The 20,174-nt window shown below is 37.2% G+C and overlaps 1 protein-coding gene across 2 annotated transcripts in view; it reads right to left on the bottom strand.

Moving 5' to 3' along the window:
* Window positions 1–20,174, bottom strand: part of LOC100893212 (NACHT, LRR and PYD domains-containing protein 3) — a 32,165-nt gene extending 11,991 nt beyond the window's left edge. Inside the window, exons 1-7 of one of the 2 annotated variants that reach the window (XM_030978402.1) lie at window positions 20,063–20,174; window positions 11,335–11,416; window positions 10,038–10,336; window positions 8,917–8,967; window positions 5,902–7,448; window positions 4,902–5,090; window positions 1,499–1,663 (exon numbers count right to left, since the gene is read on the bottom strand). In XM_030978402.1, coding sequence (XP_030834262.1) covers window positions 1,499–1,663; window positions 4,902–5,090; window positions 5,902–7,448; window positions 8,917–8,967; window positions 10,038–10,336; window positions 11,335–11,402 — 2,319 coding nt within the window. In that variant the 5' untranslated portion in view covers window positions 11,403–11,416; window positions 20,063–20,174. The remainder of the gene's footprint in view (window positions 1–1,498; window positions 1,664–4,901; window positions 5,091–5,901; window positions 7,449–8,916; window positions 8,968–10,037; window positions 10,337–11,334; window positions 11,417–20,062) is intronic. The other variant, XM_030978404.1, reaches the window with a different exon arrangement.

Raw genomic sequence — 20,174 nt, 5'->3', positions numbered from 1 at the left:
CTTATATGAAAGAGGCACTTATAAGAATGAAAAAGGGGCACTAATAATAAAGGAAAATGTGAATTTGTTGAAAGAAAAGGGGCACCGATCAGATTTTGATAGGGGCATTTATTTGAGGTGAAAGGGGGCTTTTATGAAAAAGCGAAGAGGCACTTATATGAAGGAAAAAAGAGCATTTATTAGGAAGGAAAAGGGGCACGTGTCAAAATAAAAAGGGGTGCTATTAGAGATGGAAAGAGCACTTATCAGGAGGAAAAGGGGGCACTTGTCGAAATAAAACGAGTATCTCTCAGAATTGAATAGGGTCATTTAAAAGACATGAAAATGGGCACTAGTATGAGAATGAAAAAGGACTATTTTCATAGGTGAAAAGGGGCACTTATTAGAAAGGAAAGGGGGCACATGTGAAAATATAAGGTGCGCTTATCCGAGTTAAATAGGGGTAGTTATTAAAAGGGAAAGGGGCACTTCTTACAAAGGAAAAGGGGCAATTGTCAAAGTAAAGGGGCACCTCTAAGATTTTAATAGGGCAATTATCAGAGGTGAAGGGGGCGCTTAACAAAAGTGAAAAGGGGCGCTTCTCGTACCCGAACAAGGGCACTTACTAGAGATTAAAAAGGGCACTTATGAGAATGGATAATAGACACTTATTGCAAAGAAAACTGGGAATTTGTCAGGGAAAAAAGGTACGTGTCAAAATAAAAGGGGCACATATCAGAGGTGGAAAGGGGAGGGGGCACTTTTAAAAATTAATAGGGGCACTTATCAAAGTAATAGGGGCACTTTTTATGTAAAAAGGGGCGCTTCTTAGAAAGTTAAAGGGGCACTTTTCCTATGGAAAAAGGGGCACTTTTGGGATATTTAAAAAAGTGGGGGGGGGGGCACTGTGCCCCCCTGCCCCCCCGGCTCCGCCGCCTCTGTATTTACAATGCACATTTAATATCAATTATTTGCGACTATTGACAAAATTTAAATAATTTCTAAAAATATGTGAAGTACTATTTGTAGGATACATGCTTTAAAAATAAGCATTTATATGAGTTGATATCATTATGACATTAAAAATGGGGGTGGTAAGAGCATTTAATGAAAGACAAGATGAATAAAAACAAACAAATGTGATGAATTATGATGTTACTTCTTTCTATCTAGGGTGTACATGTAATATCTCTTTCAGACTATTGACAACTAAAATTAATTTCTGGAAACAAAAAGCAACATTTTATTTATATGATACTGGGTACATGCTTAAAAAATATGCATGTATATAAATTGATATCAAAATGACACTAAAATCCAGTCTATTTACATGACTCGTGCTTCTTATTATCAGTATTGCAAGAGTTTTATTTTATTTGTTTTATATGACAAAAATAGTGACTATTGATAAAAAATAATTTATATTTTTGTTGTTAATGTGGAAAACATTTATCCACATATGTTCAGTTAAAAGATTGCAAAAACTGTTGGGGTAAAAACAAATCGTATTTGGGTATACCTTTGATTTTGATGCCTCAGAGGCCATCATTGAGTAGAACTCATCTCTCAGCTCCACATCGTGCAGCACCAGTGATTGAAGATGAGGCATGAAGCAGAGACCTCTCGCGTAATGAGAGGATGCAGCATAACCCAGATCTGCGTGACAGTGCGTTAGCTCCTCAATCTGATGTGACAGGACAGGTTGAACAGAGTGAATAGTATTATCACGTATCGACGACATGTCTAATTTAAATATTTTTTAATGTCATTAATGTAACATCATTAACCTCTACTTAGACTTTTGAAGCAAAGGAAAGAGAAAATGAGAGAGAGAGAGAGAGGGATAGACGAACAGACAGAGACAGAGATAGAGAGAAAAGGTCCAAAAGTGAAATGGGTGTGGTAAGAGAAAAGAAACACAAGATGAAGAAAGTCCAATGTGATAAGAATAGTTGGAAGAAAAAAAGAGAGTGTCTGTTCAAGCAGAATAAAGATTGTTATTTCTTTCCATCTACAGTGTACATGTAATATCTCCTTGAGACTATTGACAAACTATGAATAATTTCCTAAACCACACATTTATACAAATAATAATTTGTCACAATAAAGTCCAGTCTATTTCACGTGATTCATTTTCCTTCAAAGTCTACTTATTGCATGCTTTTTGAATTTTTCTTTCACCTTTATCAAATAGAAAGATAAAAGAGTGTGTTCTTCCATTCAAGTATAACAACTCAATAATATGAACAGATATTAATTAAATGTACGATAACAGAAGATAATAATGTGCGAGACGATGAGAACTTATTGATAATTGATAATCATTACATAATTGTTCTATTGTCATATGCCATATGAAAAATAAAGCAAACTGATTTATGATAATCAATAGTTCCTACTTGGCAATTTCTTTAAAGTAGAGAAACGAGGAAAATAAAGCAATATGGGGGGATATTGACAATGGCCGAGAGAGAAAGAGAGAAAGAGAGAGAGAGAGGGGGTGTGGTAAGAGCTAGAAAGAACGATGAGGTGAGAATGTGATAGATACATTATGTGCATTTGTGATACATACATTCAGAAAAATGGCAAAAGAGAGGGGACAGGGTCTGTTTGAGCAAATGAAACTTAATGCACTATTCACATACATGTACATGTATTATGAAATAAAATGTAATTTCAGATTCAAAGAAAAAACGGATCTTCAAATAATGAAAAAGAAATCATTATATTTCATACCCAATGCCGGAGTAAAATATTCAGAAATGAAATTTTCCCGAAGGAAGAAAAAGAAATTTCAGTTTACTGAGGAAATTATGCACAGCAGAAACATTCTTTCTCATTTTCTTATCTTATGAAGCTATTTTCATGTGAGTCTCTATGTATTCATTAGATACTCAGCTACCGGTATATAGATAATAGTCATAGTGTTTTACCTTCTCAATATGCATGACCTAATACAGTGAAGGTAAAGAAAATTTAAATTCCTTTTCAGGTTAATCTCATATTCGTTAATATTGTAGAAGAAAGTTGCGCAACAGTGCCTTTTCTCGTTTGCCAATTAATGTAGAATTTACTCGATATATTGTAAGAAAAGCCTAAAATGCGTCAGAAACAAAAACAGAAACAAAAACAGAAATCTTGGTGTGGGGGGGGGGGGACAAAAAATCAGAGCCAATGGTGATCCATTTATTTCAGCATGAAATTCACTTTTTGGACCCTCATTTACGTCGCCAGGGGTGGGGTAGGGCGGCGGACGACACTGTTTTATCCTCTCTTGTTAATTTGACAGTTACAGTTATATGATTTAAATACGATATAACTTGTTGAAAGTTATCAATATTGTAAAATCACTAGTACAGCTGTAAAAATGGAATTATGTTCAATCATGATCATAATTAGAGACCGACTTTCCCTCTAACATAAGAATAATGGTGTCCAGCTTTATCTCTTCGGCTATATATATTACAAGAGATGTGAATCCAGTTGCCCCTTCTCTTTATATTGAAAGTTTTGGCTTTTACATCACTAGAAAATTTGTGAGAACATTTTCACAATTCAAAAAGTTTCTGCCAATAATTTGACTACGGTACCTTCAATAATTCCCAAGTGAAATGAAAAAGCAATTTATTTTCTCTGTAAGACTGCCCCCTTGCCCTCTTTACATAGGCTAGTGCGAAGAGGCTGACGTACTATTATCTGGTACTGATAGGGAGGCTTGGCGCTACTGCCCCCTGTACAGGCCCCTTTCGCTCAAGAATTCAAAACATGTGGCGGGACCTGATGAAAACTGACAATATTTTGCGCAAAATAAGTGCAAACGGCATGCGTTTTGCAAGCGCTCGGTGTAGGGGGTACTACATGTAGCAACCTAGCGGGATGTGTACATAATGCAATGCTCTGATGTCCGACCAGCCGGCAGGACGCGTGCGCCGCAGCGGTGATTATGTATTATTGTTGCGTTTTGTTTCGTTGGCTGTTTGGAAGAATTTCAAGTGCAAATATATTCTCATACCCTACCCAGCCGCCTTTACAATAGGCTTACATACCATATCATGATTTTTCTTTCAAATCTGAGGGAAGATGGTTGAAATAGTACTGCAAAAAAATGCAGCAATTCTGGGTACACTATGGGATATATCCACTGGAGGTTTTTTGTAGTGGTCTCCCTACCAATGAATAATAATTAGAATATACCCATGGAGTTGATGTACTGTGAAATGTCTATGAAATAGAATAGCTGCATAGACTTCTTATTTCAGTGAAGGGTGGATGTAGCCCCCCCCCCCCCTGCTATCCATGCTAATGAGCGTGTGTGTGTATCAACTAGAATTCCGGTAGATGTGTAGGGGCGCACTGTGGGCAAGAGAAGGTGTGAAGGGAACATTTGTTCCTATCTAATCCTACATCCTAGAGTGCGTGGAGTGGTAATTACAGCCCATATAAACTTATATTCCTAATGGAAAATCGTCAACAAATTTTAACCTAAACAAACAATAAATATGAAGAAGAAGAAGAAAAAAGAAGAGAAAGAAGATGGTGAAATTTGTTTCTTCACAGACTTAGGGGGGGGGGCAAAGACTTTGACTGGGGTCACATTTTCCACCTCTGTCCAAAGCACCGCCAAATTGTGACAAATTAAGATAAAAATGACAAAGAAAGATACATATTTAAGATAAGTAAAAAGGAAAAGGAAGAGAGAGAGAGAGAGCAAGACCCTTTTACAAGCCTTTCATAATGCTTACCGGTAGATTCCCACCTTTGTGAAAAGCAGTGAACAAAGTTATGAGTGTGAATAACCAAATTTTGTTCATGATTGTATTTTTAAAAATTAAGCAACAAATAGGAGTATGCATCGATTAAGAAATAATGGTAGCTATGATTTAGGATTCATCGATATAATACAATAAATAGGCCCCTTATACCTTGGACTGTGAAGCTGCAGCAGACATTCCTGTGTAGAATTCATCATCCAGGCGCACGCTGTAAAAGTCCAACTTTCGTAAGTTCGGCAATGTGAAAAGGCCTACTGCTGCTACATGTGAAGATGATACGTTATCTTTGAAGGACTTGCTAACACCCAATGTTTCACGAATCGGAGAACTTCTTCTTACCTGTACAACAAATAGAACAAATATAATTTTAGCATTCGATCTGCAAATTTTATTTCCGATATATTTTTGTTTAAACTTTAAAGTAGTTTTGCGTGTGTCCATTTCTAGTTTACAGTTTAAAAAAAAAGAGAGACCATGGTGTATATTGTTTTCACCACAGACAGAAGGCGTGGATGTGTGTAAATACCATGGATATAAATATACCAAGACCAAGAAAAGAATGAATCAAATGTTTGAAAAATATAAATTGAATCAAATTTGAGTTACCGGTATACATAATCATAATGTGAATGTATGAAGTACATGAACGAACGATAACGATTATAAAGGCATATTCAAAATATAACATGACCTATATCAGATTTGTAGTTTGTTTGGTTGGGTGACCTATTTCCTGTGAAGGATGTGAGTGTGGGTGTGTGTGTTTCATTGCTCTAAAATTGCCATGTAATATTGTTTTCCTTCCTTTTTTTAAAGGAAAGTCAAGTTTTACACTTATATGAGGAAGAGGTAAACAATGATATGACTCTCGCTCTTGTATGAGACTATAACTACACATTGCAGTCTGCTACAATACCTAATAACAACAGGAGAACATGGCAGGTTCTAAATGATTGTCGGTCAGTAGAACAGAAAAAAACAGACAATGCATTGTGTAGGTCTCTTGTATTTGTATTTTCTTTGTAGCGAAATTTGCATATATAATCACTGGAGGCTCAACAGATGACAGTATTCCCTCAACATGATAACATTTCACAACTACATATCAATGAAAATGAGATATGTCTATAATTCTATTCACAGAACTTACCGGTACTACTTCTTTCCGTATTGACTCCAGTGTGAAGACCAGTGCAGCGATTGGATGAGTATAAGTGAACTTTAGTTGTGCCTTCGCCTTCAAAAGATTCCTGACGGGATCAATAGCTTCTGAATCATGACATTGAAAAGCAACCTGAATGATGAATGACATGTTATTGACTTTCTTGCATAGAGTTTCCAGGACCGACTTTCCTACTTCACCTCCATGAGCTGCAGTAAAGTACAAGACATATCTGAATTCCTTGTACTTTTTTATGAGAGTGTCTGCCAGGATTGTGTTGAATTTTTGACGATCTTTGTGGAACAGCGATGCAAGGTAGAAACTTGCTATGTACTCCTGGAGTAACTTATGAGGGAAAGAGAATTCTTTGATGAATTGCTTCAGCTGACTTTCTCTGATTTCCAAGGGTGCTGGTCTTTTTTCCATGCTAAGAATCCCGACCTCGCATGCAGTCCTTGCAGCTTCTGTGCATAAGCGAAACGTGTTTTCATCGAAGATGAGCTGTTTATCCAACAGACCTTGAAATGCGATACAACCAAGCTCTTTCATACTTTCAATAGCTTTTTTCATGCGGCTTCCATAGCCCTCTTCTAATTCATTTCGTTTGGAAGAGTATTGCTCTTGAAGTGAAAAGACAAGATGCTTCAAGAGTTGCGAGAATGTTTCCATTGTCTGAATATTTTCCCGCTCAGATGGCTTTTTCCACAGGCAACATAGCATACAGCAGAATATCGGGAAGGGTGCCATGTACTCAGAAACCACTTGGTTTGTGTTAATGAAGTTAATGAGGGTCCAAGCAGACTGAGAATCATCTTTGAAAAAGTTTTCAATATATGTTGCCATGTTTTCCTTTGTGAAGCCCTTAACCTTACCAAACGTGTAGTGGTCATTAATCGTCATGATGGTCTTGATCTGATCAGCTCCAAAAGGACGGGTTGTGATGACAACTGGAGTATCAATGAATCGATCTCCTCTTACGATCGATACGATAGCGTCATTGCAGTCTGGCTTTTTGATGTCAATATGTGCCTCATCTAGTCCATCCAATAAGATTAGGACTTTTCTCGGATTTTTCCTCACATATGCATCCACCCGTTCCCCTTCTATTTCTGAGTCATCTGGGAAATGCGCCATAACAGTATCCCCAAAGATTTTGCTCTCTTTAATCTCTCGAAATGATTCAAGAAAAAGCAGATTGATTTCTTGAAGAATTTTACCCTCAGCCCAATCAAGAGCTATCTTAGCAAACAGCGTCGATTTCCCCACACCAGCTTCTCCAGTGAAAGCTAATCGTGTTACAAAACCTTTCGGTGTGTCAGTTTTTATGAATTCAAACAACCCGTCATATTCTATTGGCTTCTCCTTATCCCCTTCTAATCCCAACATTAGGACGAGATCGACATAGATGTGCTGAAGCCATGTCCGTGACTGAGTGTCCACAGGTGATGTTTTGATCTCACCAAATTTCTTGCGATATCTTCTTTTCAGTTGTTCTCTTAACTTCATCATTTCACTTGGCATCGCCTCATCGTCACCTGAGGAAAAAGAGAAGAGCATTATTGCAAGATAACGATGTAAGAAAATTAGATTCTTGGTTTGAAATCACTGCCGAGGAAGTTGATAATGTATTGCTGTTTCTGTTTAAACAGGTTCTGCTGATTAAGTATGGGCAAAGGATAAACCCGGCATGCGGACGCAGATCCGTATGTTTGAACACCCTCCCCTTGAAATTAATTAAATCAAATTTGCAGTGGGTATGCAGGGCTGTCTTTGGCAGCCAAGGTTCTAGCTGTTTTTCAGTTGGGTGTGATTCTCTCTTGGTTTATCAATTCTAGCTGGATATGCCACTGGCTCAGATTTATAAGCGTATAAGTTAGTGATTGTGGGACTTTGCTTTTAAAAGCACAATTTCAGAGGGGTAGGAAAAGAAAAGCAAGGACAGTGTGAGTGAGAGAATGGTTGTCAAGACGCCATGTGTATGGACATTTTGACCAGTTATTGACTGAAAACTAGAAATAACAGTTTCTAGGGAGAATTGACAGCAAATGGTTTCTGAAAGCTCTAACTCACATTATTGCAATACTCTCTTTGTAAAGAGACTCTTTTTCAACCCTTATGAGATAAATTATCAATAATAGTGTGTCATTTGTTTCACCGTGCAGTGTGAAAGGAGGACAGTACGAAGTTACTAAAAACTTACTATAACAAGTGAGTTTGAAAAGAGTACATCTCACAATTTAATGTATTCCCAAATTTAGTTTCAATTAATTGTTATTATGAGGAAGGTGGCTGAATAATTGACAACTTTACAAAAGCGAATTCAGAGAAAAACTGAGAAAACACATTAAATGGGGGAAATCTGTTAAATTCTCAAACAAACATTTCAAAAACGTCAAATCATGAAAGGTATCCTGCTCAACAACGCTGTAAAAGCAATTAAACTGTTAAAAGTACATTTATTTAAGCAAATACAGGTGTCAAAGTCAGAAACTGTTCACAAGCTCAAAAATATGAGCGTTGTCCATTACATTATACTTAATAAGCGCTATCAATTGATGATTTTTAACAATAATGAGAGATTTAAAGCATTGGGAGCCAAAAATTCCAAAAATTTGAACACGTGATCTTGATGGCAAAATTTCATGTCAATTCTATAATGATGTGAAAGATTTACCCCTAACATGTATTTCAAGACGATTCCGGAAGTGCCTCGTCCATAAATTGCGCATTCACTATCTTTAGTAAATAAAGCTAGATTGGATCAAAGATATTTTTGTTAACATTATCAATATTACCTCCCAGAATTTGTGTCTGTTAACTCGATGATAGACAGGTTGATTTTTTGAAGCCAGTACCTTTTTGAATAATTGCATGTGCAATCAAACGTAGTGCTCGGCTCTGGACTGCCCTGAGAACGGATCGAGCTTACAATAGATACTCAAATACAAAGAGAAAATGTTTTCCCTCTTTTAATATTCATATGAAACAAGATAGATTTCTCACCTTTATTTTTGGAACAGTCCTCTGTTTGTTGTATAGTGTATTGTGCAGATTCTGCTGATGTAAACAAAAAATTACCGGTAAAAGGAAATGACTTGTAATGAGTACTTCATAGATTTCCTAAACAATTTCTATTATTGTGGAAATTAAAGGTTTGAATATATTATTATCATGTACTTGATGTTATAATTCTCTTGTATCTCTGCTTCACAAAAAAAGATTCATTTGAACTTTGACCTAAATCTTCTAACAGCGTTTAATATTGTGAATCCTAAGGAAAATTTGATATTTTTGTGTTGTTGATTGTTTTTTAAAACTACTACCAGCCCTGACAACACTACGCTTGTTTACTTTTCATTCGGTACTAACAAAAAATCATTATTCTGAGTAAATATGATTTATGCAAATTATCATGCGTGCATATTTCTTGTTTTTAGGCAAGTTAATTTTCTTTAGACAGGAATAACACGCTTCTGTTTACTGCTTTGAATAAAAAAATGTACCAACACATGTATTGCTCGTCTTTTGATATCGCTAAAAGCGGGGTGGCAAAGCAATTCAATTGTGTATTTTGTGATTAAAGCATCATATTTGGCACAGAGGTAGATTAACAGAGCAATGTGCCATTTATTTGCCATGTTATATGAATTAGAATCTAGGTTCAGAGACAGTACATTCCAAATTACCATTGACTTCCACGTTTCCTTTTTCTTCCTATTAGAGATAATGGCTACCATAAGCATGGAGGAACGTTCTTGGTTGGAAATTGACAATAATGATTTTGAAAACAAAGCATGTTTAATACACGGAAAAGGTACCCCGAAGGAGTCATTTTGAAACATACGCACAGCGAGCCCCAAGGGCCAAATTTGAGGTGTCTCAACATTGAGTTTTGCTTCAAAAATGTTGGACTACCTGTGTGCCAAAGTTGGTGCTTTTATCACAAGATGCACAATTGGGCTTAAATTCAACGTTATGCCGCCCCACTATCATGTCCATGATCTGCTTTGAAACTTTTGAGTACTGGTAGTGAAAAAAATGTTATTTTTTATTGTAATTCAGATTCTCTTTTTGTTTCTGTATGAAACGCATTATTGAACCATTGTATAAAAAGTATCTCTTACCGGGTATGGGAGTGCTTAGATATTGGTCAGCCAGGTTAACAAATCCAGCTTCTAATAGTGCCGACCTCAATGCCGCCTTTTCAGTCGAACGTGGTTGTCCCTTTCGCCACATCCTGAGCAAATCCAATGTTCCCATATGATTCCCTCCCTGCTTGTCGTTTTCTGCAATCTTGCAACCAATTTCTCCAGGCCCAAATCCCAAGGCTTTTCCAAGATCATCGATGTCTGAATTTTTGTACAGGGCCTTGGCTATCTCCTTCAATATGTCGTCGAACTCAACATTGGCCACTGAGCTCATTCTGTATTTAGAATATATAGGTAGGAAAGGAAACTGTGTTGATTAAATGTAATCATGACATAGTTAAATTGCAACATCAACAACATCAGCAAAAGTCGCTGCAGCTGCTTGTGAAACATGTCTCTTCCACCTCTAGTAAGCCTGCCTTTTTGAAAGCAGCTCTAAGAATTGGAAGTTGCTTGGATGGTTTGATTATCTCTGCCCAGTTCTGAAGCATCATCACGTTACCATTACTTGTCTTTCTACAATGGTACCATCCAAACTATGACTCAAGAATATTTATGAAATATAATAAACACCTATTTCTGATGAGCAAGATACAACTGTACATGATCACATCTACTTTTGAAAAACAAACTCAAATGGTTGGATTACATAATACTTCATTGCCTTGTTCACGCATTAGGCTATTGAAATTGTCCGCGGTTGATATTTAGAAAGTAATCCTGTTGTACACAGCTATGTTATTAGAAAGACCCTCTATAGTTCATAACACTTGCAGATTGGGAGGAGGAGGCACATGCAAATAGCTACATGTAATACCCCCTCTCCCTCCATATTACAACCACCCACAAATGTCCCTCTTCAACATTTTGAAACGAAAGGCACATGAGAACTGTTCTTTTCATTGTTTTGTTTGCCTGCTCTTCAGATTTTGTGTGTATCCCTCCCTCAAATCCTGGATCCTATGGCACTACATGCATGTACATCCAATGATGAAAGTGGAGGTGTTATGGTGGATCATTAACACAACTCTTAATCCAAGGGTTAGGGTTCGAATCCTAGCCTCGTACTTGTACATGTACTAAGTTTTACTAACATAAAAAAGAAATGAAAAATGAAAAATTCGCCAACCCACCCCTACTCCAGAAAAGCAATCAAGGGGAACCAAACAACTTTTTTTTTTTTTTTTTTTTTTTTTGGGGGGGGGGGGGGCCTTATACATGTATCACAGTGCACAGTGGACATATACTAAAGTTCAGCTAAACATGTCTGTACCTTTTACTTGGTGTGTCATCACTCTGGGGTTCAGTCATCTCTTCGGTTCGTGGTCTCTTTGCCATCATGAATGGTATTCAGGCTGAGGAGAAATGTCAACATATAAATAGAGATACATATATATGAAAATAATCACAAACGCCATATGGCAGTTCACAGTTTACCTAGGGCATATATATATATGTATACAGTATATCTGTAAAATTCTAGACAATTTTAAATTTTCAGAGACTTTGTTAACTCACATGCGCTGGTCACTGTACGTGACAAACAGACAAGGTATTTTGAAACACACATTGCTTCACCAACAAAAAAATGTATCGGGTGATCAATTTATATTACTGCTTAGAATATCTTAGATATTTTTGAGAAAGTTGCAAATTGTGTACAAGATCTGGCGCTCGTGTACTTTCGTATCCATTTTTTACCTGTAACTCCGACATGGAGATACTCTACTAAAACATACCAATAAATCAATTTATCACAGTTTTTCCTTCATAATCATTTTGCCTTGCACGTAGACTAGAAGGGATGAGATTTAGATGGCGTCATGCGCAGCGAGAGTTTAAAATACGGCTGCAAGTTTTTCAACATGGATGTCGATTTTGACCCATACCCTGTAAAGGGACCATTCAACGGATTATATAGTCAACAACTTTGGTAAGTGGACCCGATGTAGATTAGCCTAGGCCTAATATTGGAGTATAAATGCGTCTGATATGCATCCGCTAAAATATAGTATTCGGGCATAAGTTTGGGGAAAGAGTTCCATTATGTACCCCGCTAAATATTATTACACTTTCTTTCTATTATTGTCTCATTGTCTAACCCTAACCCTAGCCCTAGTTTCCCATGTGTTATATATAATATTATTATTAGGTATATCACTGTGAAACATATCAATATATTTGTTTTTAGTTTTAGTTGGGGGTACGGAACTCTATAGCCAAGTTTGATGGTCAGATCCGTTCCACCGAGTTTGCACAGGAGTGCCTAAGGTTGGCTTCTGTCTCTAAAGAGAGGAGCCGACCTTACCCAAATCAGAGGCGAACGAACGAAAGAGACAGAAATTTTGGTCTACACTCAGCCCAACAGCATTCATTCAAATTCTCTGGTAATTTAAAGGTAAAATGAAATGTACACAAAACAAACAACAATTTACAATAATGTGTCAACAATAGAAGTAGGGAGTCCAATACCAAAATCTAACATTTTATTTACTCATTTCTCAACGTTAGAACTATTTTTAAAAGAAAGCAATTATCTTAACTAAGACAACCCATCTGCTGACTCCAGAAATGTCATTAAATAGGAAATATCCAGCTCCAAAGTTGGGGATTCCTTATAGGCTAATCCGTCTGTAAGAGCCTTGAAAAAAATAATTTCATGGTCGATATTTTACGTTCATAATTAGACAGGCCCGAGGGGATGGGCATGTCATTGCCGGGACGCGATATTTTTTTATGCGGCACAGATTGGGTTTTTTTTTTAAAGGGGTATTGATTTACAGACTAATACTGGTCGTGTGCGTACTAGACGGTATAAGTAGTAGAGGTCTGTTTTTAATAGTGTTACATGTAATCCACTACCGCATGGAAAATCGTTACATCAACAATTAAAATCAAATTGGAAATCTGAAGAGGAGGCAGCACGTCAATAAGGAGAACATCACAATAATTAGTCAATAAAACTTAACTAACTTAAACGAAGAGGAATGTTATCTAAACACATAGTTCGCGATGGATATACAAACTTCTTCGCAGCGCTAGCGAACATGACTAGTCTCACGTACGTGCAGACACTATTCAGAAGGGAAAGAACGTACTTCCCATAGGTTTAACACGCGCCATGCCCCAATCTGTGCCGCATAAAAAAATAACGCTGCCGGGACAAAGTCCAAAATTACATTTAAACTTTGCGCATAAGTACAGTCACTCGTCACTCGTTAGCATTGGTAAACTTTGGAGCGTTTGAGACTGTGTACTAAATTTTATTGAAATACCCTACAAAGAGATTGTGTAAACTGACTTGCTTCTGATACTCTACTCACAAAACATTTATGAAAAACAGTGATGAACAAAAAAGTAACGTTGATGATTATATTAGTCATATTTTCCATTGAAAAACTGTACCATCTTTTTTTCTTCAAAAACTGCCTTGTTTTGTTACGATCAACATATAAACCTTTCAGCTAGAACATGATAACCATGGCGTGCAAGAAAGAGACTATATACCACACAGTGCTGTTTTGAATACCTCTTTTGTCTTCAGGTAAACAATCTATGCAGATGATGAGGAAGATGATGCAAAAGATAAAGACATTTTTAGCATATTTACAAGTACTGTATAATGTTTGAAATAACCTTCGTATTCCTTGGATGTATATACCTGATGAGTCTTTTCCCCAAAACCCTAAATGCTGCTTGTAAGTATTGGCTTGCATGGTGATGTAGATATACAGTAGGCTTGCTGATGCACCATGTGACTCCTCAATCCTCCCTCTCACTCACTTGGTGCATCCGCAAGCCTACTGTAAACCCTAAATGTACGGTTTCAAAATGCAATGTAGTATTGATGATAATTGATGATATATGTTTGGTATGCATTATTTGATATTTTAAATGTATGTTTACCTCATTTTTGTTTATTGTTGTAAAGAACTTATTGGCATGCACCCAGTGGATTTTCATCATATGTTTGATCTTCTTATTTAACACAAGATCAAACACATTATCATAATCTACAGAGTGCAACCAAACCATTCTTAACAATTGAAATTTCTTTCAGGAAGCCTAACTATAAAAGCTTGAGACCGTTTACTTCCTCTCCCTGCCAAATAATTCGAACAAAAGAGTCAACCTAGGGGAATCAACTGTTAAACAATTTTTTCTTCTTCTACTGAGCACACCCCCTGTGAAAGTTGTAAGTTTGTATTTGCCAGTTAAAGGTAAATACCAGTTATGGTCATGCGATTGCATTGTGAAAGAAACGTTGTGGAATCGATCAGAAAAGGTTGATCATCTAGCATCTAGCATCTGCAAGGTTCTGGAATCATCAAAATGATAAGAAATTTGGCCCATTCTTAGTAAAGTTACAACCACTATACACAGAAAGATGTATATGGGACTACCCTATATCTCTCACAGTCCATGAGAGAAACAAATTTACCAAATATATGAATTAGTAGGCGGTTTCCCGGCAAATTTTTTATCATCATGTATTAGTCAAACACATTCTTTCACATGATTGGTAATGAGAGCTTCCATTTCATTTTTTGAAATTGGGGCGTTTCCAATACTGGTCTTTACCTTTAAAGTCAATTTATTTAGTATGTATTGATTTGGCTTGACATTACCATTATAGAACTACAGAGGGCGTTTTGTCAAAGATTACTTTGACAGTTCTTAAGTTTTTCTAGTTTGAAGGTCAAAAACAGGTTTGGCGCCACCTGTTGTTGGCTGATTTGCAATGATCATGTTTGCAACATGTTTTCTGTTTTGTGAGGAAAATCTGTGGTTTTCTGGAGCATCCTTTGTTCCTGAAAACTGTTTCTACAGTATTATGGAGGCATAGTGGTTAGTTAAAACACATATTTGAACATTATGAAATCAATGTATAAAAGGTAGTTTTAAAGTTGTTACATGGTATGAAACATACACAGTAGCAGCAGTAATTTGTATAGCAAATGTATAACCTGTGTAAACTGTGTACTAACACATATGATAGTACAATTACCTTACCGGAGATATCTATTGAATATCTTATATGTCATTACATCTATAATTGATGTTTATTTTTACTTAAAGTTGAAAGAAATAGTCAAGTAAAATGTTTGATGCAGAATAAAACATTCTATGGTGAAAATGGATGAGAAATGTTAGCATATTTGTGTGAATGACAGGTCAAGGTTATGACTTTGTTATTGTGTTCCTTGACTATGATGAAGTCATTCAAGCTCACTAAATATAGTCACATTTTGAGTTGAAAACGTGTTAATTCTGATTTAGACATGATAAAGATGATATAAGTTTAATTGTGTGTTAGCTGTGACATTCTATATGAAATTCCAGAGATTGGTCATGTGTCTGACTTATAATTATAAGCTTTACAAGCAAACATGGAAAGGAGTTAAACACTGAATTCAGTAGTATGCTATTTAAAATAGCTGCTATAATATTGTGAAACTTATATTCATGAGCACGTACTTGTTATGCATTCCTGTTATGCTTTATCATGTACAGTTTTCACGGAGTGAAGGGAAGAAGAACGGAATAGAGCTGTGGAAGGAGTAAAGATAACAGATTTGTTCATCAAAGACAGAGTGCATCCCCCTTGATGGTTATGACTTTGAAATAAACTGACACTCCCATAAAAACCCGAGTCGTTGTAATTATTCAGCGTTTCCCCTCACTAAGAGGCACATCCCCCCCCCCCCCCCTTGGGCCAAAAAAAGAGAACACAAATTGATGAAGTGTACGCGCCTGCACATGCACATTACATGTACATACTCCGTGGCAAAAAGGAAATAAGCGAGGGAGAGGGCAATGACAAAAGAGAAAGAGGGGGGGGGGGTAGCCTATGACCCTGGTTTAAATTCAATTATTTTTAATTTATTAGACCCAGTACTGATGATCATAATTGTATCTACCATGTGATTGCCATGTGTACGCCATACCGAATAGCACCTCAATTTTGTTTATTATTGTAAAGAACTTATTAGCTTGCACCCAGTAGATTTTCATCATGTGTTTGATCTGGTTATTGAAAACAATATCAAACACATCATCATAATCTACAGAGTGCAACCAAAATTTCTTAACAACAATTGAAATTTCTTTCAGGAAGCCTAACAATGAAAGCTGTTTTTTATTCAAAGAGCATCGTAGAGACGATGAACAAATGAGAATAATAATACAACGTTGTTTAGCGTGAGACCGTTCACTTCTTTTTCTCCCCGCCGAATAATCCGAACAAAAGAATCAAGGGAGGGTAATCAACTGTTAGACGATTTTATCATGAGTTCTTGAAATATTAATTAATACTGCTGGTGGTCCTAGTATTATTGAAGAGCAGCAAAGGCGAACGTTTGTTGCTACAATTTAGAAATCGTTGCTTGGACTGCTTTTTCCTCAAACTTACCATGATATCAAGCTACATAGAACTATGATCATTCGAACTTGAATGAATAAAACATCTTGTAGTTCGAGTTATTTTATCTGTACATCAAATACACATAACGCTTTTCCATATTTTGGGAATTCCATTCACGAGAGAAAAATCCTGTATGTTTTACGGGCGCGGCTACGAGCCGTCACTTCGTGAATACAAAATCACAGCGCGTCCTTGAATTTCGTGTTTTCACGAAGTGAAGGTTAAGTTTACAGCTCATTTCCCCCAAATATATAAGAAATTACGGAAATAATTAAACATAGAACTAAACCTGAGATATGTTCAATCCCAGGATATAACATTGAATTGCCCTTGATACATTAAAGAGGTTGAGATTATAGTTTGAAAGTTTGAAAGCGATTTATTCAAAACTTTCTTTTAATTGCGCACTCATCCGTCACTTCGTGGAAATAGGGACAAATTTAAAAAAACGTCAAAGCTTCCGCGCGGGGGGGGGGGGGAACTGAATTCAAACAAGGATTAAGAGTCGAAAATAGTACAACAAATCGTCTTCTTTCTCTAATAATTAAATGAAACATCATAGCTTCTGCGCTTCGCGCGGGAAAGGGGGGGAACTGAATTCAGACGAGGACACGGTACAACGAATGGTCTTCTTTCGCTAATAATTTAATGAAACGGCATAGCTTCTGCGCTTTGCGCGGGGGGAGGGGCGAAACAAGAAGTTAAGAGTCAAGAACGGTACAACGAATCGTCTTCTTTCTCTAATAATTTGATGAAGTGTCATAGCTTCCGTGCTTCGCGCGGGAGGGAGGAAACTGAAAAATCACTTAGTTCCTTGCCCTGGGTGTATAGGGTTAAATTTGTAAACATTGGGACATTGGCATTAATATATTTGTTGGTAATTGGTGGCCTCTACACCCCCCCCCCCCCTCTTCCTCCACTGAAAATGGTCTAGCGACGCCCCTGATAACAACATATACACTCGAGATAATTTTTCAAGTACTACTGGTGAAGTACCAGACCACCGTCTTTGTGCATTGTACAGGGGCAACGAAGCATAATTATACAATGTTACGCGACGTGACAGATCAATTTTCTCTAACTTCTAATCAATCAGAAGGCCTCATTTTTTACCAGGACGTGCTGGTGGACTAACTAGTTGCCCAAGACCCATAGTAATGACACCATGCACTGTAATTTGGTTATACACTGTAGCAGGCAAGGAGTGTTGGGAGTTCTGATATGGTTGTCATGGTGATGTTGAGAAGGATATTTGCTTTATGTAGTGCATTTGATATACACTTGGGGCATTTTATGCAAAATGTCAAAGCTTTTGAAATTACTTAGTTGGTTGCTGAAAAGAAACTCTTCAGATATTTTATGTTGATATTAATGGTCAAGATCATTAAATAGGTTAAAGGTGATTAGTTATTTAAAGGTGTGAAGAAAAAAAGGTCACTTGAACAGTATAAGAAGTTGAAGAATTTAAAGGAACAATGATTCATTGCAAGTAGCAATTGTGGATAAACTTAATTTGAAATGTTTCAAATGAACAAAGTATTGTTAAATGTTCAGAAAGGCTTCTCATTTAAGAGGGCCGGAATGTGGAGTACAGGATGACGTTTTTCTTGAAGCCGATGCTTGTGATGTCACAGGCGTCGCTTTGTAGAAAGTGTATGGATTAGGTCGCTTGAGGGCGTACTGGATTTTGTGTGTTACTGATTTTCCACGTCATGGGATAGTTGCCTCCCAGAGTTGCCTAAGTTTTCGTTTAATTTTGTGATACAAGCCCAATGATGTAAGTAGAAATGAATATGTTATCTTGAAGTTTATGAGTTATATTGTCTTTACAGCTAGATCGCTTAATGAAATATGATGTTTATGACACTAATTTGAGATGATGAAATATGACATGAATGAGTCGTTCAAGTGAAAGATTGTACACGTGTATGTAGGTTACGTAATTGTCGTGCACGGTAGTGCGTCTAAATGTACATGTACGTAGTAGTATAATGATATGACCTTGAAGAATGACAAAGTCACCGTCGGTGCGTCATTAATTGTTGCATGTATTTACCGTAGTCAGATATATAGTGAAGAAAGCATTGTTTGTTTTCCTTTGTTATGATAACAGATAGTTATTAGGATTTGATACATGATATGTTATTTTCATGTCTGTTTATGCAAGTTGACTTATTATTGTTTATCCTTTTATTAAATCGCAGATTGAACCTTGCCTGCTACAGTGTATAACCAAATTACAGTGCATGGTGTCATTACTATGGGTCTTGGGCAACTAGTTAGTTCGCCAAATCGTCCACCACATATACACTCGAGATAATTTTTCAAGTACTACTGGTGAAGTACCAGACCACCGTCTTTGTGCATTGTACAGGGGCAACGAAGCATAATTATACAATGTTACGCGACGTGACAGATCAATTTTCTCTAACTTCTAATCAATCAGAAGGCCTCATTTTTTACCAGGACGTGCTGATGGACATTAATGCGCCAAATGTGGTTCTCATATTGCAAAAGATCACTACTCTTGGAGGGGTTGGAAAGAGCTATTAAACATCATATTACTCCAGGAATTAGTGCCTGAAAATGCACCTAATATGTGGTTCTAAAGTTGCAAATGATTCCTATTCAGGGAGGGGGTTCTGACCCCTTCCCAGACCCACCCCCGCTCCCTCCCTGCTGATGCTTAGCTCTGTCGCTTTGCTCTATAGTTTTCATATATTTCACCTCATGCGATTTTGTTGGAATTACTGGAAGCCTGACTACCTGATTGCACTCAGCTCAACAGCATTCTTCCAGATTCTTGGGTAATTAAAGGTAAAATGAAATGTACACAAAACTAATTACGATTTACAAGAATGATGTGTCAACCAGGCGCGTACGCAGGGGGGGGGGGGGGGGGAGGGGAGGGGGGTTTGGGGTTAACCCCCCCCCCTTGAGTTTTTTTTATGTGTATGTTTTGTGTATGTTTTGGGGGACCCCCCCCCCCCCCCCCCCTCTTTTAATTTTTGTTTTGTTTTTGTGTCTTTTGTTTGATTTTAAAAAAAAAATAAAAAATTATGTCAATGGCTGACCTAACCCCCCCCCCAATGGAACAAAATGTCAAATTTTCAAATTTCGAGACCCCCCCCCCCCCCTGCTTATTCAGCGACTGGCTGAGTTGTTGCGAAATTTTGGACCCGATTTAAAAAAAACCTCCCCCCCCCCTGAACAAATCCTGCGTACGCCACTGGAGTCAACAATAGAAGGTTGACAAATATGTAAGCAAGCATAAGAACCATCAGCTAGCATTGCCATTATTGACAAACATTAGTTAACAAATGTTAGCATGGTAGATTTCCCATACTTACAAGATGGTAATTTGCGGTACCTACATGTATATTACATTGCTTTTTCGAAACCACGCGTTCGTCCGCAGGCACAAGCAAGCTTGTGAATTGTGTGTACTACAAGTAGTACTTATACCGTACACGGTCTACAGTACTGGGTGGTGGTGGGATTTAGAAGGAAACAAATTTTGTGAAATCATGTCAAGTAAGTACCGGGTAAGTACGGTATATTTAATTTATAGTCTCACCTCTCTGGTGAAATGCAGCGCTACTAACTGTGCGGATCAGATTGGGGCGAATGGTGCAGGTTTCCTGTTTCACGAAAGTGTCATTTCTGTCTACAACTTGGCCTTTGGCAGC

Source organism: Strongylocentrotus purpuratus, unplaced genomic scaffold, assembly GCF_000002235.5.
Source record: "Strongylocentrotus purpuratus isolate Spur 01 unplaced genomic scaffold, Spur_5.0 spur5_scaffold_1, whole genome shotgun sequence".
NCBI lineage: Eukaryota > Metazoa > Echinodermata > Echinoidea > Camarodonta > Strongylocentrotidae > Strongylocentrotus > Strongylocentrotus purpuratus.
This window is presented reverse-complemented; position numbering and strand designations above follow the sequence as displayed.